General features: G+C 41.2%; 2 protein-coding genes and 1 long non-coding RNA gene across 6 annotated transcripts; 1 reads left to right on the plus strand and 2 right to left on the minus strand.

Moving 5' to 3' along the window:
• Positions 1 to 4,885: 4,885 nt before the first annotated feature.
• FBXO5 (F-box protein 5) lies at positions 4,886 to 11,829 on the minus strand. 2 transcript variants are annotated; one of them, XM_065833809.2, is made up of 5 exons: positions 11,750 to 11,829; positions 9,094 to 9,830; positions 8,682 to 8,772; positions 7,325 to 7,486; positions 4,886 to 5,921 (listed from the first exon to the last, which is right to left on the minus strand). In XM_065833809.2, exons 2-5 carry the CDS (start codon positions 9,813 to 9,815, stop codon positions 5,670 to 5,672), a joined length of 1,227 nt encoding a protein of 408 aa, XP_065689881.2. In that variant the 5' UTR covers positions 9,816 to 9,830; positions 11,750 to 11,829; the 3' UTR covers positions 4,886 to 5,669. The 2 variants fall into 2 exon arrangements, with proteins under 2 accessions (XP_065689881.2, XP_065689882.2); XM_065833810.2 differs by lacking the exon at positions 11,750 to 11,829 and adding an exon at positions 11,663 to 11,745.
• Positions 11,830 to 12,072: 243 nt separating this feature from the next.
• On the plus strand, positions 12,073 to 21,983 carry LOC139827573 (uncharacterized). The gene is made up of 2 exons (XR_011738361.1): positions 12,073 to 13,057; positions 21,761 to 21,983. It is a non-coding gene; the product is annotated as an uncharacterized lncRNA (long non-coding RNA).
• On the minus strand, positions 13,728 to 25,715 carry MTRF1L (mitochondrial translation release factor 1 like). 3 transcript variants are annotated; one of them, XM_065833805.2, is made up of 7 exons: positions 25,223 to 25,715; positions 23,138 to 23,217; positions 21,711 to 21,894; positions 17,601 to 17,764; positions 16,534 to 16,651; positions 15,270 to 15,406; positions 13,728 to 14,814 (listed from the first exon to the last, which is right to left on the minus strand). In XM_065833805.2, exons 1-7 carry the CDS (start codon positions 25,518 to 25,520, stop codon positions 14,599 to 14,601), a joined length of 1,197 nt encoding a protein of 398 aa, XP_065689877.2. In that variant the 5' UTR covers positions 25,521 to 25,715; the 3' UTR covers positions 13,728 to 14,598. The 3 variants fall into 3 exon arrangements, with proteins under 3 accessions (XP_065689877.2, XP_065689878.1, XP_065689879.1); XM_065833806.2 differs by having other exon boundaries at positions 23,138 to 23,278; positions 25,223 to 25,357; XM_065833807.2 differs by lacking the exon at positions 25,223 to 25,715 and adding an exon at positions 24,900 to 24,915 and having other exon boundaries at positions 23,138 to 23,278.
• Between the last annotated feature and the right edge of the window lie 375 nt (positions 25,716 to 26,090).

Genomic DNA, 26,090 nt, shown 5'->3' on the forward strand with positions numbered 1-26,090 from the left:
AGCCCCCTTGCCAGGCAGAGCTGCACCAGCCAAGGGCAGCAGCACTTCTCATACCTCCCAAAAGCTGGCCCACCACTTAGGAGATGGGAAACAGGGCAGAGGAAGGACAGGGTTCTTACTTCTCCCTACCCAGGCTCCTCCTTGGCTAGAAGACATCCTCAGGGCCTGGGGCCGTGGACTGGCCTGACACTGGAGCTAGCTGTGGAGGGCTCATTGTATCCCCCCAGCACCAAAATGAAACCCACAGAGCAATTAGCAAACACAGGGGATTGCACTTTTTGCATCTGGATTTCTTAAAATACCTCCCCAGTTCTGGGTTTGTTTGAGTGCTGGATTGAAGTACTGTCAGGGCCGTTCTGAACACAAAGAGCAGAGCAGTACCAAACTTTAAAGGCCATAGCCTCAGCTGCTGAACCATCTCAATGGCCTTTACAAGAACATCTGTTCCTTTATTTGAACTTCACAACTATTTCTGTATGTGCCAGCAAACTGCTTTTATTTTATGCTAGGAATATCAGTACTTATATTTTTCCTTCTCCTCTTGTGTTCCCCTGGACTCCTTCAGAGGAGAAACCTGTCCAACAGGGCAACATTAAAATTGAGTGGATCTGACACGGCAACCTTTTCATCCTCAGGCTAAGACTCACATTACAGCAGTTTTCTATCTCTGTAACTTCTCATCCTCCACTCCAAAGTATAAATGTATTAGAGGGTGAATCTTTGCTACTATGGCAAGTATATTCCAAAATCAAGTATATACCACAGAAGTTGCCCTGTCCATCCTTTTATTCAGATAGTGGCATTTCAGCTCAAGACAACAGCTCCCCCTAGCCACAACAGAGGCACTAAATGAGAAATTGCCTTACATATTCACACTATGCCTTTTAGATATCTTACAAGTCATCCCCATTAGCTTCTGCCAGAAGACATGTCCAGGTCATGCCACAGCAGTCGCACAGCTGAGGTGTTCACCAAACCTCAGTCTACTGGGAACACGATATCTGATTCCAGACTGAGCTCTGTTCACTGCTTGCTCCACACCTGTGCTGAGGGCTTGACGGGATGGCTCATACCTACTGCTGCTTTGGAGAGCTGGCTTTGCTCTCCACTTGTCACTACAAAGGCACAAGGCAGGCAAAATAAATATTATGTTTTTAGGGCACCTTATCACTACTTGAAGAAGGCAAATGTATCTACAAGCAAGACAAAGCTTTTATGGAAGGCACCTGTTGTTATGGTTTTGGTTTTTTTTGTTTTGTTTGGTTGGTTGGGTTTTGTTGTTGTTTTGGTTTGGTTTTTCCTTGGTTTAGCAAACGCAGACACATGCTACACAAATGTTTTTGAAACAAACGTTAAAATCAGTAATTGAACTGAAGGTTTGCATTTTGTTCTTTTCATTGCAGATTTAATGCAACGTATCTGTGATAGTAGTAACTAGATGGATAGCTGCAGTCAGCAGAAGGGGAGGAAATAGGCTGCGAAAGCAGTAAGGTGGCAGTCAATGAATCCAGCTTCATGCAGTGTTCCAAGAGCACCATCTTGTGGCATTTTCTTTAGAGAACATATTTTATTTTTAAAAATATCTATACTCCAGCACAATTTCATAAAAGGAGTTGTCAGCCCTTGGCTTTAGGAGTAAACATTTTGGAAGCTGGGGAGGGAAGTCTTATCACAATCTCGACCTAGATTCCTTTTCTGTGAGTTAGGGTAAACTTTATATTTTTACTATTAAATATTCTGAGTTTTTTTGAGAGTGCTGCCCCAATTTTGGGTTCTAAATATTTTTTGCAAAAAAAGCTTTCAACACACTAAAATATAGCTAATGTAGCTTCTTTGCAGTGGGGCCTTCAGCTAATGACAGCATATCTGACATGTGCTGCAGTTTTGCCACATGTTAGAAATCAGCCTCTGAGGTGAACACCTAGGCTGTGTCCTGTGCGAAGGTGCCAACAGTGGCAAAGTTGAAGTGAGGTGGGATTTTTTTGTCTTGGTTCTTCCATGTCTCACAGTCCTCATAGCCCAAAGGCTGCTGCTCAAGTGTAAATTACACTCACAAGTACATACAGTCTTGTCCCTGTTTTTACAAGCTATTATATCATCAGACTAATCATCATTATCTACACCCCTCTTCAGCTTCTCTGTTTGCTGTAGTGTGAAAGCTGAGATTGCTTTTATTGTTTTTCAGAAAGATGTATGCACTTCTTCAAACGTCTCAGGTAAGAACTGAGCAGCTCCTTGTGTTTTTCAGGACAGCATCATAGGAGCAAGAGATAAGAGCTGCAAAATGTGGATATTCAATATTGATATTAAATATCAATTTCATAAAGCCTCAAATCCCTGCTTCTGCCTGTCTCCCAGCTAGAGTAGGGATGAAACTGTGGAAAATTCTGGCTCCAGATCTGTTCAGGCCAAGGGGGAATGGCTACCAGCTGCAGCAATTTACAGAGCAATGTCCCACCCTTCCTCAACATGTAGAGCCATGCTTTGAAATAAGCAAGTAACAGGGAGAAACACACACTTTGCAGCACCAGCCAGGGGACTCTGTCAGTCTGCAGGTTGTTATCACCCTCTGCAGATCTGAAAGACCTGTGTAATATGGGTAAGAAGCTTAATGCTTTCCTGCAATGTCACTGAGGCTGCCAGTCCTAGAGTCTGAAAGTGATTTTGACAACACAGCTGTAGTAGCTGGGGACAACTCATCTCCATAAGGTAACTGCTATGCCTTGCTCTTTGTGCTCAGTCCTCTCACATTGATTACATATCAAATGCAGGTTCAAGATAGGCTCAGCACAGACATTAACAACAATCTGCATCTACTACTTTGTCCCCATGTGTGGTGTATAAATCACACCCCTCAGCGCTGGCTGGGGCACCAGCTAGTGCTAACATGCAATCCCCTCACTCTCCGAGGACCTCTCTTCTCACTCAGCAGGAGATGCCAGCAGGCTTGGGTGGGGACTGACTGTCCACTTGGCTTTTTTTCTGCCATAAGCTGAAGCCCTTTGCAAGGAGATGAACAATCACGCAGCTTTCAGGAAGATGCGTAGTTTTTATACAAATTCAGTGCTTGGCGTTGTCAGGCAGTTTCAACAGTTGAGAAAAATTACCATAAAGAAATAGCTGTGTGGCCACCACAGCTCCCCATGCTTCTCCTCGGAAGTTTTGCATGAGAAAATTGCAAGCATTGTTAAGAGGTCAAGGTCCTCAAGGAACTGCTATCCACCTGTTGAAGGCTGCAATCTTGAATGTCTCTTCTGAGACATTTTAAAGCTGACAGGCAAGAATCTGAGGATCAGGATGAAACAACAATAGTTGTGCAAGAGCAAAGAAACATCCACAATGGTTTGCAGCAGACCCATTACAGTTTGCCCAAAGCTTTATTATAATTCAGGTAACCTGATGTTTCCAACAAGGTTCCAAATAGAAGGTAGTTGCCTCCTATCAGTCAGAAGTGAATTAGAAATGTCCATTTCTTCATGTCGTTCATCTCTAGTTGTGACCACTGAAGTAAAGTAATTAAATTCTTTCCCCTTTGCTGCAGGTAACAAAGAAATTTCCTCAAAATTCTATGTGAGCATTTCGACTACTACAGGGAAAGAAAAAAACCAAACAAACAGCTGTTATTCACTCCATGTACAAGTTGTTAGGTCCACTAGAGCAGATAGTTCCTCCTAGTAAACTCAAAAACTTCTCCACCTTCAGCTCCAAAACAGACACAAGTTTTAATTCAAGATGTATCATATATTGCAACACAAGTCTTGAGTGTGGATGCCTGTGCCACATTTCTCAAAATCAATGTACAAAAAGGGCAGTTTTGTCCATATAATATTAAGATATCCGTGCTCTTCAAGACACAGGAATTTCAGTAAACAGAGATGAAAATTTTATAACAAACTTTGGCTTATAATATTTCTTAGCCATCTGTGCTCAGCCTACAACTTGCTAACTGACTCTTTGTGGCTGCATATAGATCAAGCCCCTGACTACCACCTTTTCCACATCTCACAAACAATATTGGAGACACTGATATGCAGAGGTTTGGGGCTGTTACTTCCTACACAAACACCATCTTCTGGCCTGCAGTACAGGACTGGCTGGTAATGGCAGTATGGTCAAATCACCACCATAAGTTTTAATAGGATGGAAGACTTTGACCTTTCATTCTTAGCTCTTAGGTATAACAGCAAGTGGGCTTAAACAGCCAAAAGATATACGGAACAAAAGCTCTTGATACAACTCAGCCAGCCTCTCAAGTCTCAGGTTTAGGTTCAAAGATTAAGTTCACCACATAAAAGCATAACATTAGAAGTCCTACTCAGCTGTTCACAAATGCAGATTTAACAAGTGCAGGAAACATTGCCATGCAGTCTATAACTGCTGTCCCAGCTCACGAAGCAGGACCCACAACACTGCCTCCCCAGTCTGTTAACTACTTACTAACTGGGAAAACAAAACAAAAGAAAAACAACACCCAAACGCCAGACATTTCCAAAAAATGATCTGTCCTTTTCTTGAAAGCTTGCCTTTCTTGGCTGTGGAACCGCAAGGACTTGAGTAACAGTAAGCCAGTTCTGCAACAGCAGTATGCATTCAACCAATAAAAATATTTTCCACTGAATGTTTTGGTTCAGAAACTATCCGCAATTACTGCAAAGAAGCTTTAAGTAAGGAGTAGGAACACAGCGTGAGGATGGATTTAGTATTTTACACAAAATCAGGATATTTGCTCCTTGTTAAATCACCATTTTTAAGAAGAAAATACTAGAAAACATGAGAAAGAAGCACAGAAGAGAATATTTTAAAATTATAAAAAGGAAGTCCAGATTCACCAACCAACTTTTTGAGAACAGTAATTTATTTTCACATTTATAAGACAAACACAAATAATATTTAAAGTAGTATTTACAAATATATACAAATATTAAAAAATTATCTTATGACTTTAAAAAATGGCAAAGTATTTTTAGCAGTATAGCCAAGATACAGTACTTTTTTTTTTTTAAGTTCAAGAGTATCACCTCAGTTCAAGGAAAACCTGAAGTTTCTGAACGAAGAAATGAAGGAAGAGCAAATATTTAAGATTCATGTAAGGTAAATCAGAGAGAATGGTATTATAAATGTTCACATTTTGAAATTATGGCAAAGCCTTGAAACAACAAAAAAAACAGGCAACAAAAACCATAAAATCTAGACCCCCTCATAATTTTATGTTAAAAGGGACTTACCTCACTTGACAATATCACTATAATTGTTTTTAAAACACTTTTGAACAAGAATAAACATTTAAATAAAACAGATTACACTTCTCCCTTGCATTCAATAATTGCTAGGGTTATATGTGGAAGGTTACTTGCCAGAACTTTGTCTTGTTCAATATCATTGTGAGGTATTTTGAAGACTGGAATGCAACAGCCAAATGGTTAGCACAATATCTAAAGTGTTATTAGAATCCATACCCAGAACTTTCTTATAAATTTATAGATTAGGAAGACTTTTTAAAATGGATATTTGTGATGATTCCTAGGAATCATCGAATAGACCAAATAGTACAAGGAGTAATAAAATTAATCTTTTTAACATAGAATAGAAGAAAGCATTTTTTTTGTGGATAACTTCACATTCTAAAAAAACTTTTATGGGACATCTGAGTCTGTATTGGGATGGACAGATCATAGTCGCCGTAGATTCTGTTTGCTCTTCTTAGTCCCAGGAAGCGGCCCCAGCCTAGAGCTGGATTTCACTGGTTTGCCACTCATACAGTCACTGGAGCTGTGGTAGCTGCACATGCACTTGGTGCAGAAGTCAAAGCCACAACTTTCATGATTGCACGTTGCTCTTTGTAGGTAGGAGTCATACTTCGCAGGTGAGCCACAGCGGTGGCAGACTTTAAGGCTTTCATTGTTTTTCAAGGTCTTGGCAATCTGTTGAGTAAAGCATATAAAGAACATTATGAGTGGAGGATAAATACACACCTGAAACATTCCCTGATGATATCTAAGTGCCACAAAACATACTCTAACTTCTCCTATTCTAGAGAGATAAATTACAAATTTAGCCTAACTCTGGTTGTATCAAATTCTGCTGGAGATTGAACAGGAATAATCAGTCTACAACAGTACCTACTTTAGACTGCAATGGAGGTAGCCTATTTAAAATTCTTTAAATTTTAAATTTAAAGAACAGACAAACTAAATGCAAAATAGTAAGAAAAACAACCCTTCTGAATCCTTCAAACCTCATCCAAAGATGGTGATTTAGTTAACTTTCATTAAAAAAAAAAAAAAAAAAAACAAACAAACCTGGATTCCATTTAAATCATTAACATTTTTGGAAGGTGAACAATGTGTCCAGAAATCTCAGCTGTGGGGTACTTGGCTTGCGATAACAAACTGAAGCAATTTCTACTTCTTTCCAATTAATTAATTTTTTGCACAAAAACAGATTGACCATTCAAATCCATTCAGCATTAGAAAATTATAGATCTGTATAACACCTCATATCACTCAATTGTTAAAAGCAAAATGTTTTTATAATCTAAGCGCATATGTATAGATATAATATATTTGTTTATCAAGGAAAAAATTCTACACTGCTACTTAAGTGTATAGTTGAACTTTCAGATTCCTAAGGCTACAAAGTGTTATACAGTAGTGTTAGAGCAGCTTGAGCATGCTTTCCAGTGCAATTATATCTTCTTCTCTTATTGCACCAACTTGCAGAATAAGACTTATGACCTTGAGTATAAAAATTTTTCTTGTCAGGAAAATCTGTTGCTTATTAACAATGACTTTCAATAAACATTTTGAAGAGTACTGTAAGAATTTGGAATGTAGACTTGCACCTTTACATGAGAAAAAAAAAAAAAAAAAGCTTAAGAAAAATAACAATGGGAAGGGAAATGCAGGCTGTTGGCAGTTGCTGACACTCCAAACGTGAGACACACTACACACACGTAGTTAAAATGCCATTTTAACATCAGATAAATAGTTAGGGAAAAAATAATAGAATGAACAGGAGAAATACTAATTTGTTTAATTTTTTTAAAATAGGAGCTACTTAGTGTTTGGTCTTAAATCACTAAGCCTTTTTGAGGGTACCTAGATACCCAGAGTGGGGGAAAAAAAAAAAAAAAGTATAACATCCCTGTGTATCAATACCCTCCACTGAGTTTCTGACATTGTTTTAAAATAGGCTCAATAAGCCATACTAATAAGAGTTATAAGCATTTCAAACTGGAGATACTACTTTCAGAAATACACTTAGAAGCTGACCATGTGGTAAACAATAAGTGAGAAATTAAAGATGAACAGAAGTCACCAGTTACCTCAGAAAACATCATGAGCTTGCTGTGATTCTTGGATGCTTTGGATCTGGTGCCTTTTTTATTCAAGTTATTTGGTGGGGTTGCTTTCTGAATGGAAGCTAAGGCTGTTCGGTAGAGAACATACTCCCTTGTTGCAGCATGCTCTGGCACCTTAGTACCATTCTATTGAAAAGAAAAAAAGAACATAATTTGAGAAGAGACTTATTTGAGAGTGGCTTTTTGTTTAATAGAAGTAAACAACTTATTTTTCATCCTTCCTCCCAGCTAGAATTTTTCCAATAGTAAATCATCATACCAAGTAGTATGCTACTAATTTTACCCTGGTTTTCTCAGTCACTACTGTTATAAATGTGAACAGACTCTTAGTTCAGACCATCAAGACCAACCATTTCCTATTAGGTAAAGCAACTTCCATGTTAACACATCATAGCTATTTAGGTGCAGCAGGTAGCCTAATCACCAAAATGTTTTAAAAAACAAAGCAATAATTCTAATTCTTTATGGTGAGCAGGGATGCTTGAAGTTTTCTTTCCAAGAAGTAAACTCCTCCCAGCAATTTTCTCAGTTTGCAGTTCCTGTTAAAAAAAGCATACAATGGCAGGGAGGAAATCAGACTTTATGGGATGAACGTTCGGTGGTGTCCAGCTGTTAAGCCCAACAGGCTAGTACTGGAAAATACTACATAAAATTCAGACTAGTTGACTACCTTCTCTATGGCTTATCTTAAGCCTTGTTTCATTGTCTCTCCATCTCTCACAGAATATAAACATCCCTAGTGTTTTAAAAGAGTACTGCCTTGATAAACTGCAATGCCAGCATGGCTGGATCTTGTATTTCTTTTTTTTTTTTTTTATTTCGTAGGACAAATAGGTATTAGGAATAGTTCACAGTGCAAAAAGTTTTTCAGAGGCTTCAGAGACTGTTGCTAGCAAGTACAAGCAGACAACCTGCATGGCACAGTCAGCCGAGTGGTTTCTCTCAGTCTCTCTCCCACTGGACCAATGGGATGCTGAGATAAGCAAACCTCTGCTGAGGGCCTCTAGGGCTTGCCCAACAGGCAGGGCTGGAAATGACCCTCTCCTTCCTGCCTTCCTCGGTAACACAGGACATCTGGAAGCTCTTAAGAACACCTGCATCTCTCCTTGGGTAACCTTCTCAGTCAGCCTTCCTTGGGCTCCAAAGACAGCGCAGTGACTAGCCACACTTGAGGCAGGGCATCCTAATAGGACAAACTCAGACACTTCAGTGACAATCTGAGAAATTCTTCTGCCATCTCTTAAGACTGGGAGAAGTCCTGAAATAGCAGATAGACACTGCTAGTTTAGGCTTAAAACATCTGAGAAGTGCAGAAACTTACAGCAAGGTTTTTCACAGCTTTACTATATATTTGGAAAATCTGTTTATCTTCTTGTAAAATCTTCTGCCATGTTGTGCTGACTTTGGCAAAACTGCAACAACAACAAAAAATATCAGTTACATCCTAGGAAAGGGAAGAACTTCTCATTTAATAGTGGGAATAATGATGTATTTTCTTCTTTCACATATAAGATAGGACCTGTTCACAGTTGTAGACTTAATTTGCCTTCTAGTGAAAAGATCTGTTCTCCATATATATCATGGCTTGTACTGACAGTTCCTGTTTTAATATATAGATACAGAATACCAACTACTGAGTAAATGTCACAAGCCCCTTATCTGAAAACATTCTTAAGCCATCTTATTAGGCTATTTACTTTCCCAATTAAATACAATAACATCAATGTACTTACTTTATTAAATCCATCTCGCCAAGATGCCTTAAAATGTTTGCTAATATATGCTTCAGGTTCTTTTGGAAGAGTTCAGCAAGAATGTCTAGTTTATCTAATCCCATTTTCTTTCCAATTAGGTTACAAAGTTCAAGTTTTCCCCTAAAAACAATCCTGTCTACCACAGCCCAAGACTTGAGGTTTCTTTTACCATTTTTTTTCAAAGTTGAGCAAATCATTTCTTCATAATGGATTACTGGCAACAAAGTCTTTTTTGAAAACTGTGCTTCGGTTTGGTTCTTCATGAGACAGTGCTTAGGTGTGCCACAGAGATTCCCGGCCAGAGGTATACTATCCTCATGTTCTATTGCATCAGTGTAGTGACTACTTAACATAGAGGAATAACCACTGTCCTCATTAAGTTTACTGTTTTCTAGTCCCTCCATTTCATAGATACCTTCATCAAGTTTCTGGGTTACTTGTTTGTTTTCTTTGTTATGTACAGGTCTTCCTTCATCTTCAAGATCTAGATTTCTGGTGGGCACATGGTATGAGTCACGAAGGAGTATTTTCTGGTGCTCTTCAGCACAGCTTTTACAAAAGCCTTCCTCATAATTCAGGGAGCAGGATTCTTTCAGTCTTGTTTTCTCCACAGCAGACTTCAATGGTGCAAACCCAGCATGAGGAGACATGGAAGCAAAATCACACTTCATTTTGAAAGAGCGGTTAAGGTTTGATTTCATTATTTTGTTTGTATCCTAGAAAGAACAAAAAGGAAAGTATAATATCACAACACAGCATAAACTGCATCACAAATTCTTTTTCTTATGAAGAACCAATCAGGCCTTCCTTCTGCATTATGAATTTTAAGTTTTATCTAACTCACCCTCTAGTGCCTGAAACACAACTAGTGGAACTAAGGATTTGATCAGTCATATGATAAATCAACTTGAAATCTTTTCAGTATTAGAGCTTTATGCTGCTTATAGTTGCGTTGAGAAAACTGACAGAATAATTTACTTTATCACCATTTCACCAGTATAGATTAGTTTTAGACACACCAGTGCCCCCATTTTTTTCCCCTCAATGCAGCGATGCACTCAAGACACTTGTGGTCCCTGGGAGGACACCAGTGGCAGAGGGTCCAGGAGTGACAGCAGCTCCATGCTGGGGCAGAGGCAAGCCAGAGGCAATGCTGCAGATGCAGCCACATATCTGGCATTTTTAAAAGGGGAGGAGGCCTGGTGGCACAGGAAAAGGCTGAGTGCTCACATGCATGTGTAAATTACAACATAAAGCAGCAACCACCAAACAATGGTCAAAGTGAAATAAAGATTATTTACAGGCTTGATTTTAAGAGGATGGGAAGTCTATAGATATTACAGGGAAACAGAGCTTTACTTGCCCTGCTTCTTTCCCCTCCCCCCAAAGTGTGGTGCTATCTATATTAACAATTGCGGGGGGATGGGCGAGGGTTGAAGTGGAGAAGGGAGCCATCTCTGTCGTGTTAAGTCTAAGGGGAAATATATAATTTTCAACATACTTTGAAATACGTATGAAAAATATGCTCCTCCGTTTGAGCAAGTATTTTAAGGGATTAAAGCACTTCCAGCAGTTTTGGGAAAAACTGTTAGAGAAATATGTTTAATGAACGTTTCAGAGAAAGAGTTCTTTCTTATTACCTACATTTGGTGGGAAAAAAGGAGCAAGTATGCTTACGGCTTTGTACAGTGTGAGTTCGGGGAGTGATGCAAGCCCTCCTTAAGCCCCCTCCTCCCCTTCCACCCACGTTTGCGCGCCATGAGTAGAGGAGCTTTTGGCCTGAAATCCTGCAGAATTAGGAGATGCCCTCTCGCTCCCGTGTTTCTGCGCCCCATGGCGGGCCCCGACGCCCCAGCACAGTGGGCTCAGCCGCGGGCCCCCGCGGCGCTGTCATGCTGCTCCCGCCCAGAGTTCAAGATGGCCCGGGTGGGCGGCAGGTAGACCGGGTCCCGACCCTTCCGTGCCCCGCGGCCCCGGCAACCGCATGCTGCGCCTCTGGGGGGTCTCCGCTTTCTCCCGAGCTGGACGGTTCGCTCTAAAATAGTGGCGGCGGGGCGAGCAGGAGCAAGCCGGGAGGATGCCCAGCTCAGGCGGCGTGGCCCGTCCGGCGGGAGACAGCGCGGCGCGGCGCCTCCCCGCTCACCACCGCCCGCCGGCGGGAGCTGCGCTCCCCACCCCGGCTCGGACTCACACGGGAGCGGGGTGGGCAACACACCATCCTCGGTGGCGGGACGCTCCACGGCCGCCCATACGTTGCCGCCCCGTCCCATCCCATTCCACTCCATCCCGTCCCGCCGGCGGGAGAGCTGCGAGGCAAGTATGGGGAGGGCGGTGGAGCGGTGAGGCCGCCGGGGATCCCCATTCCCGATCCGCCTGCCGCTCCTCGTAGCGCAGCCAACACCGCCAGTGCCCCCAGTCCTCCGGTTCTGCCACCATGTACGCCAAGCAGCCTCCGCCGTACCAGCCTCAGAGCCCTCACCGTGGAGCACCTCTGCCACAACCCTGCCCTGCCACGGAGCCCTCACCGCGGAGCACCTCTGCCACAAACCTGAACTGCCACGGAGCCCTCACCGCAGAGCCTCGTTGCCCTAAACCGGCCCTGCACATAGGACCCCCGCTGCCCGCCCGCGCTCACCTGCAGGACTGCTCGGCCGCGGCCAGTGAGTGCGCCGTCTCCTCCCCGGGTACTTTTAAAAACTTTGAATTTGGTATCCAAAACCGCTCCGACCAATCGAACGCCGACGGCAGGGGCAGTGGGGCCAATGGGCGGCAGGCAGAAGGCGGGGACCAATCCGAGGCGCCGCGGGTGGAGCCGGCCGCGTTCACATTTTCCCTCCTCGGCCGGCGAGGAGAGAGGCGAGTGGTGGGGAGGTGGCGCGCGCGCGCTCCGAGCGGAGCGGGGGCGGGGCAGGGGGAGGAGCGTAGGAGACCGGGCTCGGGGCGGCGGCGGGGCCGCCTGCGCCTTCCGCCCGGCGGCATCTCCCGCCCCGCGACATCTCCCGCCCGGGCGCCCTTTCCTCCGTCCTGCATCCGCGCGGCCCCATCAGCGGCTTCTGCGGAACGGGGCTGACACCCGCCTGAGCGCGGCGTGGCGCCTACACGCGTCTGCGTTTGCTTCTGTAAATGGATGCGCCTGGGACCCTCCCATCACCTCTGCGACCTTCGAGCGTGCAAAGCTCCGGGCACCCGGCTATGGGTTTGTTAGGCCTGGCAGTGGCAGTGGATCTTACACCTGGGTTCCTCCCGTGGAAGAAATATATTTCTTTTGAAGTCTAATCAACGTTATCAGTAGTGGGCAGAGGGAGTGCTACTGGGAACTGAGCAGGCTGGGCATCAGCACAGGCATCCCACCACCCTGAGAACATGAACCTTCCTGCAACTCAGGGAGGCTGCAGCTGTGGTGAGACAACAGACCTGGCACTAAATGAACATGGAGCAAGAAAGGGACTTCGGGTCTTTAAGCAGTAAAGCTTGTCATAAGAGACCAAGGAGGCACCGCTCAAAGACAATGGAGTCCATCTTGCATGACACCACCAGATGCCAGTTTTGGGATACCTCTGTCAGCCTCCTGCTCCAATGCCATGATCTGGCTTTTCTCATGCTGATCAGAGGCTGGCCCCTTGCACGGCAACAACGCATCTAGTGTCTGTTCAGAGACAGACAAGAACAGAGAGCTGCAATCCACAGCAAGATCTGGCCAGGCACACCGCCAGCTGGAACATCAGGGAAGGTCTAAGGTGACAAAGACCTGAATGCTTTTGTAAGTTTCACACAGTTGACCAGGGCTTAGACTTGGCTGAAGGCCTTTGTTTGTTGTATGAAACTGAAGTTAAGAGAGAAGGAATCACACACTCCATCCATCATTTGGTAGAAGAGACACTGGCTTTCAGTCAACACAACTGTCACCAGTGCTCTGTGGTCTTCTGCTTACAGTACTGATCTGGTAGAAATACAGACTTCAGTCTTAGTTTCTGCTCTGATCAATATCTGATTATTTTACACACAAAATGCATCCACGTTTATTTTTACTTTCTTACATGTGAGTTATAAATTTGGTAGTAAAGCTAGGCCTAGGTCTTGCACTTACCAAAAAGGAGTATGGGTGCCTCACCTTATGCATACAGGCACTCCTATGCCTGAAGTTAAGGTACACATCTTTCATTAAAAGATTTGGAACTTAATAATAGTTACAGTTTTTCAAAGAAAACAAAGCTGATAAAGGTGTTAAATGATTCTGTGTGGTTTTGACATGCATTGGTTCAAACCGCAGTCTCAAACATAATAAAAGACAATAATAAACTGATAATAACCAGTTCATTTTAATATAATATTTAAATAATGCATTTCTATAAGCTATCTGTAGCAAACTTGCTTTGTTCCTATTCTAATTTCTTACACTGATTTTCATTAGGAGTCTGAAAGTAAGCACTCCTATTTCATGGTAACAGCTTTTCTTAGGTTCCAATTTCTTATTTACTGGTATTTAAAATACATTCTGTGTGTGAACACACTTAAATAGGTATAATGCATGATGGGATAATGTGGCATGGAAGCTGCAGGTTTTGTATTGCTATATGTATTTGGCATTACTCACGGATATAAGAGTGCACATATCAGACACTAGAAAGGCAAGAGTTTTATTTTGCTTTCACAGATCAATTGTTTTAAGATGCTGGTAAATAAATAGACAAAAGCAATAAGATACTACATAACCTTTAGAAAGTCAATGTACTGGAGAGCCTATTCAAAATATAAAGGAGAAACTGAACTGAAGGCAAATGGAGACTGAAATATCAGGCAAACAATATCATAATGATTAGTTTCACTTTTGACTCAAGAATACAAACATTCTTTTGAAAAACAACTCACATTAACTTGTCACCTGGCTCCATAGTTTTTTTTTTTTTTGAAAAAGGGATATTCCTCAACATTTTTTGTGTTTATTAATAAGGGCCAGAAGGCCATGAAAACATGAAGGACATACGCCTTGACTCCTCCTCTGCCATGTGCAATTAACAAATACGCAGATTAGTAGTGGGGTAATTTATTTATCACATTTTTCCAATCACTCAAACAAAATAGGATTTTTTTTTTTATTCTGTCAAGTAACCTACTTGACAATGTACTGACATTTAAACTACTTTTTAAATGGAAACTGGAACTAGAAATAGCCCATTTTTTTAATGCATACCTTTCAAAATTGGTGTATTGGTAACTTCTCAGAGGAAAAAGTTAAAACCTGCAGTTATTTCTTGCCCAGTCAAATTCACTTTTTAAGTAGACTGCTGCAGCAATGATGTCTCATATAAAGGTAATAAAGTCTTCTACTCAACAAGTGAGAAAACTCTTTATCAGTCATGAGGAAACAAACTGTAGTGTCTTTCATTATCTGAAATGCAGTTGCATTTTCTGGGTGGTGCTCCAAGAAGATCCTTTGCAGACAACTGTCTAAATCTGTTGTAATGGTCTGACAAAGAGCAATGTTCAGGATAGATTATTTTTTTCATTTTCTGAAATAATTTCTATTAAAGACTCATAATCGGCGTATTCTCTCAGAGTTTGTATCATTTCATCTAGCATTTCCTGTCCTAGCATGAAACACTCAACATGATGCACTGATCTGCTTATCCTGTGGTCAGTAATCCGGTCCTGTGGGAAGTTGTATGTTCTAATCTTCTCTGATCTTCCTTTAGTCCCAATCTATCAAACAAGAAGAATGAGATTATCAACACCGTCTTCACCTTTTAACAAAAAGGATGAAATATTGATTAAGCCTCTAAAGCAAAAGCTTTCTCTCCCGTGATTATGCAAAAGTTGTTATATAGTGCTCAGACTAGTTCAGTAATTGCAGTATTTGTTATCAAACATAAAAGAACAATTTTACTGCATCTTTTTCTAACACTGTTCTGGTTCTTCATACTTCAATGCAGTTGCTTTCACTAGATCTCTAGAATTTAGATAGTACCGAAATTTTAAGTCTGGCTAATGTACCACCTTTATTGCTCAAATAGAATGTTGTGGTTTTTTTGCTTTGTGTAAGTCCTTTCTGGGTTCCTGTTCTTCTATATTTCCATTTACTACTTGCAATTCAACACAAGAGTCACCCCAAGAAAAAATGCTCATCCAGAATTGTATCTTTACTGAGTGACACTTACTTGAATCTTTCGAACACTGTTTCTCTTTTTGGTTTCTTCTTCCAGTTTGGCATTGTACAGTTTAGCAGACAGCATTTGCATAGCCTTCTCTTTGTTTCTAATTTGAGATCTTTCTTGCTGACATTCAGACACAATCCCTGCCAAAAATGACATTTAACACTACAGTAACACACAGCAAAAGGGTTTTGCACTTTCAACAAGATTATTATATTACAATAAGCTGTTTCTTTCTTCAAAACACGTTTTGGACTAGAAATGTAAAAGTCCAGGCTTATTAACATCTAATGATACATTTTGGAAGAGACATGCAGGCTGTGTTGTACAGGTGCTTTAAGCCATAAGCCATGACCATCTGCTGGTTTTAGTTTGTGGCTTTTTTTTCCAAACATGCAGGCAATTCGAAACTTTTTGAATCTAGAACACCTTTTTGTCATGATATCTTGAACAGAATTCTATCCTCTCCACTGTTTACATTCTGCTTTACTGAAGTGATGTAACAAGTGCAGAATGGATTAATGTCTTCAATAAACATGAAGAAACGTGTGGCAAAAATCTGGATACGTGGAGATAAAAGAGCCCTCGGGATTACCCTGAGGCTGTAAAGCCTGACTAATGTTTGTGGTAAAGAAGAGCAAAAGTTAAGAAGCAATGAAAGTCAAGGCAGCTGTTGTGGATTGATCAAAAGGAAGTAAAAAGCTTAGGAATGGCAGTAAAAACCAATACGATAGCTAAAATCAGGTAGTGTTTGAGGGCGTATCTTATCCCTCCTACGTTTCCTAATCTGAGCCCTGGGGATGTGCCTCCTAATTACCTGTGGGATCTATGGGAAAGGAGCCAACAGATAAATGGAAGCTGGCATCCTGAGTAGACTCTGCAATTAAGACCAACATTTTAATATGGAAAGGGAGTAATCTCTCTTTCAGAGACTGGTCAAGAAAAGGTAAATAATCAGATTTTAACCCACTCTGTTTTTCAGTTTATTTTCCATTATTTGAAAGCTTGAAAGCTTAAATATAAAATTTTTCCATAGAAACTGATGAGGATGGTTTTAGAGTATAGTGCTTAATGGCACAATGGACAGCTTACCTACTGAAATTGGAGTGAGCACAAGATGGTGCATTTACAATGCTATAAACACACACGAAAACTACAAGAAAACTCTGCTCTACTGTTGTCCATGTTTGAAATGGTGGCTTTATCTTCAAAAGAAATTCTGATAGCAGCTTTGCAATGTAGACCTTGTGCTAAGGAAAAAATGAAGCACCTGTTGGAATATGAACTATCCGTACAGCACTGTCTGTGGTATTGACATGCTGGCCTCCAGCTCCACTAGCTCGCTTTGTTTCTATCCGCAGATCTTTTGGATTAATTTGCAGCCTCATCTGTCATGGGAGACAGGTGGAAACAAAACAAAACAAAACCAACACATTTATGTTGTTTCTTTCTAGACAGATATAGTTGATTTATTTTATACAGCACATTCAGGCAAGATGAAAATTTGTAATGTTTATGAATGGTAGCTCACATCCACTTACAAACATGTTAACAACTCCTTGTAGCCAGATTGGAATGCAACATGGTAGAAGCCAGGAAAGCAGACAAATAGTAGTTTAAAGCATAACCATTCCTTAGCACTAATCTTCCCCCTCTTCTGAAAGATCTGCACCCTCTTTCAGCACAGTTAACCAACATTTGAACTTGACCAGATGTTTTTTAGATAAAATGGAACATATTCTCATGGCTGGCTCTGGGATGGGGTGATGGTCTCTGGGAGGAAGGAGTGAGACAACTTCAAGAGATAATAGGAAGGAATAACATATTTGACATTTTGCTAGGCCAACAAGCAACAAAGATCAAAACAAAGCTTTAACTCTTAGACAGTTGTTTTTAACCAAGCAAATACTGCAAGAATGAATTACCACCTGTACACTTTGGAAGGAGAAAGTGAGGACACTACAAAAATGGGGAAGAGAAGGTGCTAAAAGAAATCTCTACGAGCTCTGTAAACTAATTCAATCTTTTTTCACTTTAACAATGGTAAAGATTTCTGCAAAACATGCAAGACACAGTGAATGTTCAAATTATAGTGAAGTAAACTGCCAGTGACTTTCTTGATATTAGGATTATGAGGAAATCCAGAAATTCTTCATTTCACCCTCCTAGACAAAAATAAAACATAAACAAACAAATATGACCAAGTTTAAAACTAAGATTTAAAAAAAGTCCTTAAGAGAGAATACCAAGAGAGACAGAAAACACTTGGATATCCACAATGTGGCATGTAAAAAACATTGCTCATATTTAATTCTGTTACACTAAGACAAATATTACCTCTGTGGGTTGGGGTAATATTGCAACAGTCATTGTGCTGGTGTGAATGCGTCCTTGTTTTTCTGTCTTTGGCACCCGCTGAACACGATGCACTCCTCCTTCAAATTTCATGTACTTGTAAGCCTCAAGACCTGCTATACTGGCAACTGCACGTCTTAGGCCACCTTAAACACAGAAGAAAAACTGCTGGTATTGTGCTGTTCTGTTTCAAACAGTGTATTTAAGCATCATTGCCATTTGTTTCTTAGAATTATGAATTCACCATTTAAAGACTTTGTCAGAATTACACCACCAATGCAAGAATACTCCTAAAAAAACAAAGCCAGACATATATACACACTATGTCAGGAATTGTGAAATTCTTTTTTAAGAGTCAAATCTAACTTTTTTATATATATAAATAGGTTGTCTACAAACCATGTACATACATGTACACATACACTCACAAACCATGGTAGAACTCTAAAACCAGTAGTAAGTTTACACAAAGATCAAATTTTGAAAGCTACCTTCAGAAACTATATCACTTTTCCATTGTTAGTTCAGAGCCTTATCACTCAATGGGAAAAAACAAAAAACATCTCTACCTAAAGGATTCACACTCTCACTTCTATTAGTTCTCTCCACATCCTACCCATGTCTCATCTTTGCTCTTTCATTTTCATCTTTTGCTCCCTTGGAGCAAGCAGAACTCCAACACCTGCCCGTCTTACCAAGACATCCAGCAAAACACTTGACAGCAATGTACTCAAAACCGGTATTGAATAGCTTGGAACTTGGAGGTAAAGCCCAACACAAACATGGTTTTGTGACAGAAAGAGTTTGTTGCAATAGTAGTTTATTTCATCTTGCTCTTCCTTGTTTGCTCATGTGCAAACCCTTCAGTCATGCCAGTACAACTGTTTGAAGGATTAGAGAAATGATGGCACTATAAACACATGTCAATTTCCCCCCAGTTTGGTTTTTAATCCAGCTCAGCTCCCAGACCCATCACAGTGGATGATGTGCCAAGGGAATGATTAGAGCCTTGAAATAGTATTGCTGTTGAAGTCTTGCAACATGAAACCACAGCTGAGGAAAAGAACTGGCACATAGCCTAAAACAGTATTTTTGATAAGTATCTCTAGACAAAGGAAATCAACCATAGGGACAAGATATCAGCTTTTTAAAAGAGGAAAATGAAGACAACGTAGAATCAGAAAATGCCCTGCAGACCAGGAAAAAAATCATCATCCAGAATGTAGGCCTGGTTTTTCACCTCCATGGAGAAGGTTTACAAAATGTTTTCATTCTACAGAAATTTAACACTCCCCTATAACTTTACTAAAACATATTTCCTTTTACAGTCATGTTTGTGTCAAATAGCCTAAACTACTTATTTTCTCTTTCATCTCACTTTTGGCCTTCCGCCTTTAAAATTTTTATCCTACTTGTACAAATCTGTACCACTTTGATTCAAATCCACTGTTCAACATACCTAGTGCTTCACTGATATAACTTATAGCCATTACCTACTTTCAGTTCTGTAAGATAAATTCCTCATGTTTAAAATGTATCTGACCATAAAGTGCATAATTTAACAAATAGGAGTATCTCTCAAAATCTTCAGTTTTTAACAGTAAGTTTCATTCAAACAGGTACTGTGAAATCTTTCTACAGCTATGCAAACACTACTCAAATGAACAAAAGAGCTCCTCTTTACTCTTAAAGAATGTTATGTAGCCTAAAATAATCAATGTAGTTGACTAATAAAACTTACTCCTTTACATTAAAAGCAAGTAATAAAAAATGATAAGCAACTTCTGCACATGAAGAAGAAGCCAGGCTATGTCAGGAGTAAAAATAATGTGAATGTCCACAAGGCTGCGGCACTACTGACAAGTATTAATTATGTGATAAGCAGTTCATTGCAAAAGCTAATGTTCTGTCTTTTCTCCTTCACTTCTGCTGACATTAATACATATACCATGGGTACGGTCTGTCTACTTGAGCTGCCGCCACATCTGTGACAAATTCAGGAGAGTTTAAGTGATAACAATATACCTAGATTTTCAAGTTCCCAGTTTGTGATGTCCAGCTGTTTTCCTCCATGGAGTCCAATTTTTGAACCATCTTTCAATTCCTCAATATGTAACAGTGAATCAAAAACTGTATTTATGCAAAAGGGTCTTAAAGCACAGAAAGACCCTCATTACTCTAGTGAGGGTAATGCAGCTCAATGACATGAGAAGCTCAATTAGGACAGTTGTGGATTTTTTTTTTTGTGAATTTCTATGTGACTGAAATTGAAAATGTTCAAGATACCTGAAAATATCATTGAGTGCAAAATATGGCATAAGTAAGCAGAAGCATTAGAAGAAGCATCACATTTCTTAAAGCTTGCTAAAATCTCTCTGCAATTTTATTGTTGACTGAAAAGAGATCAGAGTTTTTCTGACAGATTTCATATCCTAACATCCTAACTTCTCCCATTTCCACTTCAAATTTTCACTAAGAAAAAAATACTGAAAAAAGTATCAATACAGGCAACATTTCACAAGCAATCTGAGCTAGGAGCAGTAAACTGCACAAGTGCCAATCTACTGATCTATAACCACCATAATATACAAATTACCTCCACAGCAAAACATAGGTCAGCAAAATATGCTATTTTTACTCATAACAGCATGGATAACAGTAAGCCTGCAGACCTGTTGTCATAGACAGACTTAGCAAATCTAGCCTACGAAGAACCATGGCTAGCGATCTGTTGGTCAAAAACCAAAATCCCTGCCAGCAGCTGGGCATGTCTCCATGTTTTGGATTGCAGTTTCACAGGTGGCTTAAGCGAACTGAACCTCTTGCTCCTGGAAAGAGGTTCTGGTTTCCTCACTGCCACCACATGGTTCTGCCCTCACCCCACCATGAGCATTTCTCTGCTTTTGTGCCGGATTACCTCAAAACTAATAATCTTAATCACAATTGCCAATGCAAAAAATCATCAGCAACAAAAAGATAGCAGCCTGATCTTTTTGAAACAACCTTACACAGTAATTGGATTAAGCCAGAATTAACTAACATGTGCCACAGCCTCAGTTTGTTGTGTAAACCTACCACTCCCCATCTTTGCAAAGACACTCTTCCATGAGATGCAGGGCAACAACATCACAGCTCCTCATCACCAGAAGATCCAGTTTATCCACCTCCTTGTATTTAGCCCCTGTTGCTGCTTACTTTATGCTAGCTCTAAGGCTCAGGAGAATTGACTTAACACATTATTCTAGGTAAATAAACTATCCTAGTTGTAAAAAACAAAGCCTTTGTCAGTTTAAGTGAAAGGTCATCGAAACAGACAAGGAAAAAAAAAAAGGTAGGACTGCTCATACAGGCAGAAAGGAAGAGGGAAAAAATGAAACAACATCTCCATTTACTGGCATCAAGCTGTTACACTGATAATCTGTGAAATTTTAGTTGAAGTCCTTAATAAATAATTAGATCTCTTATCTCTCCTCCCAAAGTCTTAAAATTCCTTCTCTATGCTCATCCATTAGTTGTTATAAATGAGCTATATGCAAACATCCCATTTTCTTACACAAATCCTCAGGTGACATTATTTCAGGTAAATTCAAGACATTTTAGATTAAACCTCAAGAACAGTCTTAATTATACTGATCCCTCTCTACCAAGGGTTCCATAATAAACAGACTTTCAACCTACCACCAAACTGATGCATAAACACTAGAAACATTAAGCAACTACGTAGAACAGCATATCCAAATAAAATGTATGTGTAATCTGTATTCAAAAAAAAAAAAAAAAAGCTAAACCAACATATCTGTATAGCTTTCTGACTTTTCTTTCACTAAGCACTTATATTTCTACTTTTTGAAACTACTGAAAGACAAATTTATTTTTATCACTTTAGTATTTTAATAGTACTTCTGAAATGTAATTTCATTCTCAAATACAGAAGCTGAAGAAAATTGTACTCAGACATTCAAACAATCTTCCGCTTCTAAAATTAAGTTAGTGCAAATTAGCTTCCTGTAGTCAGGAAATTCAAGTGTCATATGAATGAGTGTTTCAACTTAAATTAAAAAGTTACAAAGATTAATTATTGTCATTACTGACCTATTTCACTGGGAAAGTATTCTAATATTTCAAATTTCCACTTTTTATAGGCAGCATATCGTTGATACATATCAAATATCTCCGAGGTGAACAGCATGGCTTCCTGCCCTCCAACTCCAGCGGTTACTTCCATGACAAGATCACTCTCATCTGTTTCTTCCGAAGGAAGCAAAAGCAACACTATCTGCAAATACAAAAACACCCAGCTAAGACTTCCCTCTGACACTGCTATCTGTAACCAAGACACTAATAAAATGCCAGACCTGTCTGTAATCGATCCAAACTGCATTCTTCTGCACTAACTCCTTGGTTGCCCAGAGGACAGGCTCCTTGTGCCTCTTGCAGTGAAAAGGCAGCACTGAGGAAGAGGTGGGGGGATGCTGCACTGACAGAAGGCTCCCTGTGTCTGTCCACAGTCACAGGAGCTACATCAGTCTCTGTCAAGACCTACGGCACTTCAGGGAAATTTTCACCCATCAGGAGCACTGAGACACTTGCACACCACAGGATACATACCGGTTCTTGCAAGACAGCTGAGTGTCTCCCTTCCCATCTGATTATGTTTTAATGTGGTCTCAACTGTAGAGCTAGGAAGGTATGGATGTTCAGGAAGACAGTACTTCAACAACAACTCAGCAGTATTATTCAGTTATTTATTTAAAAAGGAAGAGCTAGCCTTATATTGATCTGTAGAAGAAAGATACACAACTACCAAAAAAAACGTATCACAATTTTGCAGGGTGGATCAAAACTCCTGATGATTTGCAGATGCTTTTCAATCATCTTCCTTTACCAGTGTTAAGTGATGTTTCTTTCCACAGAGAAAAAGTTCTTTTGGCAAAATCATAAGTATTTACAAACATATTTATAAAGTGACTGTTGTATTGTTGTTGAAGGAATAAAGTATTTGACAACGCCAGAATCTACTTCACCAGTAACATTAGGAGTATGTAAGAGTTTGTTTACCTGAAGATCATTATTTTGATATTAAATAAGATGGATACTATGTAGAACCTATACAAGGTAGCAGTCTAAAGTAGTTACAGAGTATTAGACTACTTAAAAAAACCCCCACAACCTAGTGTGTGTGATACTATATAAGTTAAATGTTTCCTATAGATAAAAAGCTGGATATCCATAAAGGGATGCCCACACAAGACAAACTATAGCATTGATACGATAATACTGATTAAAATTTATTGATTCAAAGAATTTCAGACACAAGCAGGCAGTTACTTACAGGCTGTCTCTAAACCACCTGCATTTTTCATTTTCCTTAGATAACAGACACTAGTTGAGGAGTATAATTGGCAGTGAAGGGCAGAGGAGAAGAGTTTATCATATAGATCTTATTTTTATGAGAAGACAATGTAGATTTGTTAATTTAGGAACAGGAAGGAAAAAAAAGGTTTCAAAGGGGATCTAACCTGGTGTTTCAGTTCAAGTATCTCTTCTTCACAGGAGGTGATTTCCTTCTCTGCAAGTTTCCGGAAATCTTCGCTCTCATCTGGAATATTTGAGTATGGTTAATCCTCAGGTTTATATCAGTGCCACTCTCAGAAAACCTTCTGAAAAATAACCACATGAAGAACTTACTCTACAAACAAACAAACAAAAAACCACACAAAAAACCCCAACCATGACCCACCACACAACCCCCCCCCCAACACACTAAACCCACCAGAAAATTTTATTAATAATATGAACTGTAACAAAGATGAACAGAGCGTTCAAAGACGAACATCAAGAGTGTTTTATTATATTATTCACATATGAGATATGGGAATATCTGAAATACAAGAAGTTCCACTTACATGTTAAAAAACCTACCAACCAAACAAACAACAGTATACCCAAAAGGGAAAATGGTACACACAGTGAAAAAGGGGGAACTGGGCTGGGCACAGAGACACATAGCAGCAGCAACAGGAGGAAAAGAAAGATGCCAGACTGCTTGCGATGTAAAGCAAGTTTTAAAATCCGTTCACCTGAGACGGGAGGTGCACTTTTACAATAACAGCCACATGTTTTCAGCACTGTAACTGTGTCACCACAACAATTTTAAATTAAACTTTTGGACTTCAAATTCAGGTTTAACATAGGTAATTTAAACCCCTTCCCTAATCACTTCTGTAAAAAGAAAATAAAAAAGACAATCATGCATAAAGTGGTTTCAACACCAAGCATGCTTCACCTACAGCTGGCTAAAAGCATGCACGGTTGACTAGCTGACTAACTATAAACAGGTAAACTTGATCATCTCCAACCATCTACATTTCTTTACAATAACTACTGACTGATCAAGAGCTGATCATTAAGGCCAACAGAAAGAAGGATAAGAATTAACAAATTATAAACAGAATACAATCAAACCTGCTATTAATAATTCAATCATTAAACAATTCAGAACCTATTTAATAGTTGAATATGCTATGGTATAAAGGTAATATAAGCCTTAAAATCAGTTAAAATAATATATCTGAATATTTTAAAATATGAACTATAGAGGTTTTCAAAGTTACTGACTAAGCACTTGTAATTACTTCACTTTGCTGAAGTTCTAAGCTTGGTTTTGATGACACTGGCTTCTTCAGCAGGTTCTGAAAAGAAGGGGGAAAAAACTCCTCCATTCAGCATCATCCACTTCGATTTGATCATTGATTAATTTGTCCTAAGTGTACCAGATCTCCTTTTTCAATCCAAGGTGGGAGAGAATGAATAGAAGAGAAAAAACCCCAAACTAAAGACCAGCTGTTTTCAGAGTGCTTGCCATCTCCATCAGCTGAAATAACTGACTACAGTTAACACTTATTTAAGCAGTATTTAGAGAAACAATAACAAAAAACGATCTAGGGAACATTTATTTAATGATCTAGTGAATGTTAACTGATTTTAAAGTACTGCTTTTCTGCATTTTGTTTTCCAACTGCTATGAAAACAAAGTTTGATTCAGAATAAAAAGTATTTCCCGCTTGGAAACACTAAAAGTGTGCGGCTACTAACACCACACAGAGTCAAATCACAATGAGGGCGCATCACGAACAGGTACCAAGGTCTACGACTGCTGGAACGGAGGCACGAAGGCTGGGGTGCTGGTCTGTCTTGACAGCAAGAAAAAAATCCACAAAAGCCCCGAGTTTCCTATCCCTGATTAATTATTTTTAATTTATATTAAATAGATGCCATTACGCTGCTCTTCCTTCAACTGCCAGCGGCTTCCAGACCGGCGAACGGCCCTTTCCCGCTCCTCCCCGGCTGACGCTCCCCCCTGCCCTGGAGGTTTCTGTTTCCGGTGACAGAAACCATGAGGAAACCGCCTCACGCTTCACCAGCTGACGGGTTTGGGGTTGGTTTTTAACCCTCCCGCCTTTCACCGCCCCGCGCCGGCACGTGCCGCGCCTTCCGCACGCGCGGCCGCCTCCGCCCGCCCTCTGGGGGACGTTCCCCAAATCGCGCTGGCCTACGCGTTACCGCCCTCCTCCCCGCCCCCGCCGTCCCCTGGCGGCCCGCACCTTGCCCCGCCAGCTCCCGCGTGTCGCGCAGCTCCTGCTCCTTGTCGCGCAGCCGTTGGATCCGCGCCGCCAGCTCCGGCCCCACCTCGCCCCGCGCCCGCGACTCCAGGAGGCGGCGTAAGGAGGGGGCGGCGAACAGCTCGTTCAGGCAGGGCCGGGCGCTCAGCCCACGGCGCGGCTGCTGCGTGCATGTCCCCGCCGCGCTGCTCCCGACCGGTGCTGCTCGGGGGCTCCGAGGGGGCAGCGCGGCGGCCCGACAGCCTTGCGCCGCGCGGAGAGCTCGCGAGAGCAGCCGCATGCCCGGCTAGGCCCGCAGCTCAGCCGCGCTTCCTTCGCCCGCCCTGCCGGGCCCGGAGACACCCGAACGTGCTCGGCCGCCTCCCTCGGCGTTTCCGGAAGCTGCCGAAGAGGCTCGGCTCTGATTTCAGAAGCAGTCGGGAATTATCGGGGCTCTGCTGGCTGAAAGGGGCGAAGGGGTTCGGCTAACTTCGTTTCGCGGGGCTGTGCCCTTAGGTCGGCGCGCTCTGATTGGCCAGCGCTGGCAGGGCAGGGCAAAGGGGCGGGGCTCGGAGGTAGCTGGGCTCCCCCACGGTGTCGCAGGAAGTGGGGGCGGGTCGCACACTGTGCTTGGAGCCGTGCGCCCCCTGGTGGGTCGCAGAGGGGCTGCTAACGCTGCACAGAAGGTGGTGGTTGGGTGTGTTTTGTATTCTCAAAAAACAAAAAAAAAGGCCCAAAACCTCAAAATCTCGCCAAATCCTCCATAGCACAAGTTTAAGGCGCGGCTGCTCCGTGTCCTCCCGCACTGCGGCCAACCTCCGGGGCTGCTGATGCGGGAGGGGAAGTGGGAGGTGTCAGTCGGGGATTTGGA

Source organism: Patagioenas fasciata, chromosome 3 (assembly GCF_037038585.1).
Source record: "Patagioenas fasciata isolate bPatFas1 chromosome 3, bPatFas1.hap1, whole genome shotgun sequence".
Classification (NCBI taxonomy): Eukaryota; Metazoa; Chordata; class Aves; order Columbiformes; family Columbidae; genus Patagioenas; species Patagioenas fasciata.

Coding starts and splice junctions, on each gene's coding strand:
- FBXO5 (XM_065833809.2), bottom strand. CDS start 9,815: ATGAAATCAAACCTTAACCGCTCTTTCAAAATGAAGTGTGATTTTGCT. Junction 7,487..8,681: donor AAGCTGTGAAAAACCTTGCT/GTAAGTTTCTGC, acceptor TCTTTTCAATAG/AATGGTACTAAGGTGCCAGA. Junction 5,922..7,324: donor AGCTCATGATGTTTTCTGAG/GTAACTGGTGAC, acceptor TTTACTCAACAG/ATTGCCAAGACCTTGAAAAA.
- MTRF1L (XM_065833805.2), bottom strand. CDS start 25,520: ATGCGGCTGCTCTCGCGAGCTCTCCGCGCGGCGCAAGGCTGTCGGGCC. Junction 17,765..21,710: donor ATACTTTCCCAGTGAAATAG/GTCAGTAATGAC, acceptor TCTGTGTTTAAG/GTGGCCTAAGACGTGCAGTT. Junction 14,815..15,269: donor ACAGTGTTCGAAAGATTCAA/GTAAGTGTCACT, acceptor CTTGTTTGATAG/ATTGGGACTAAAGGAAGATC.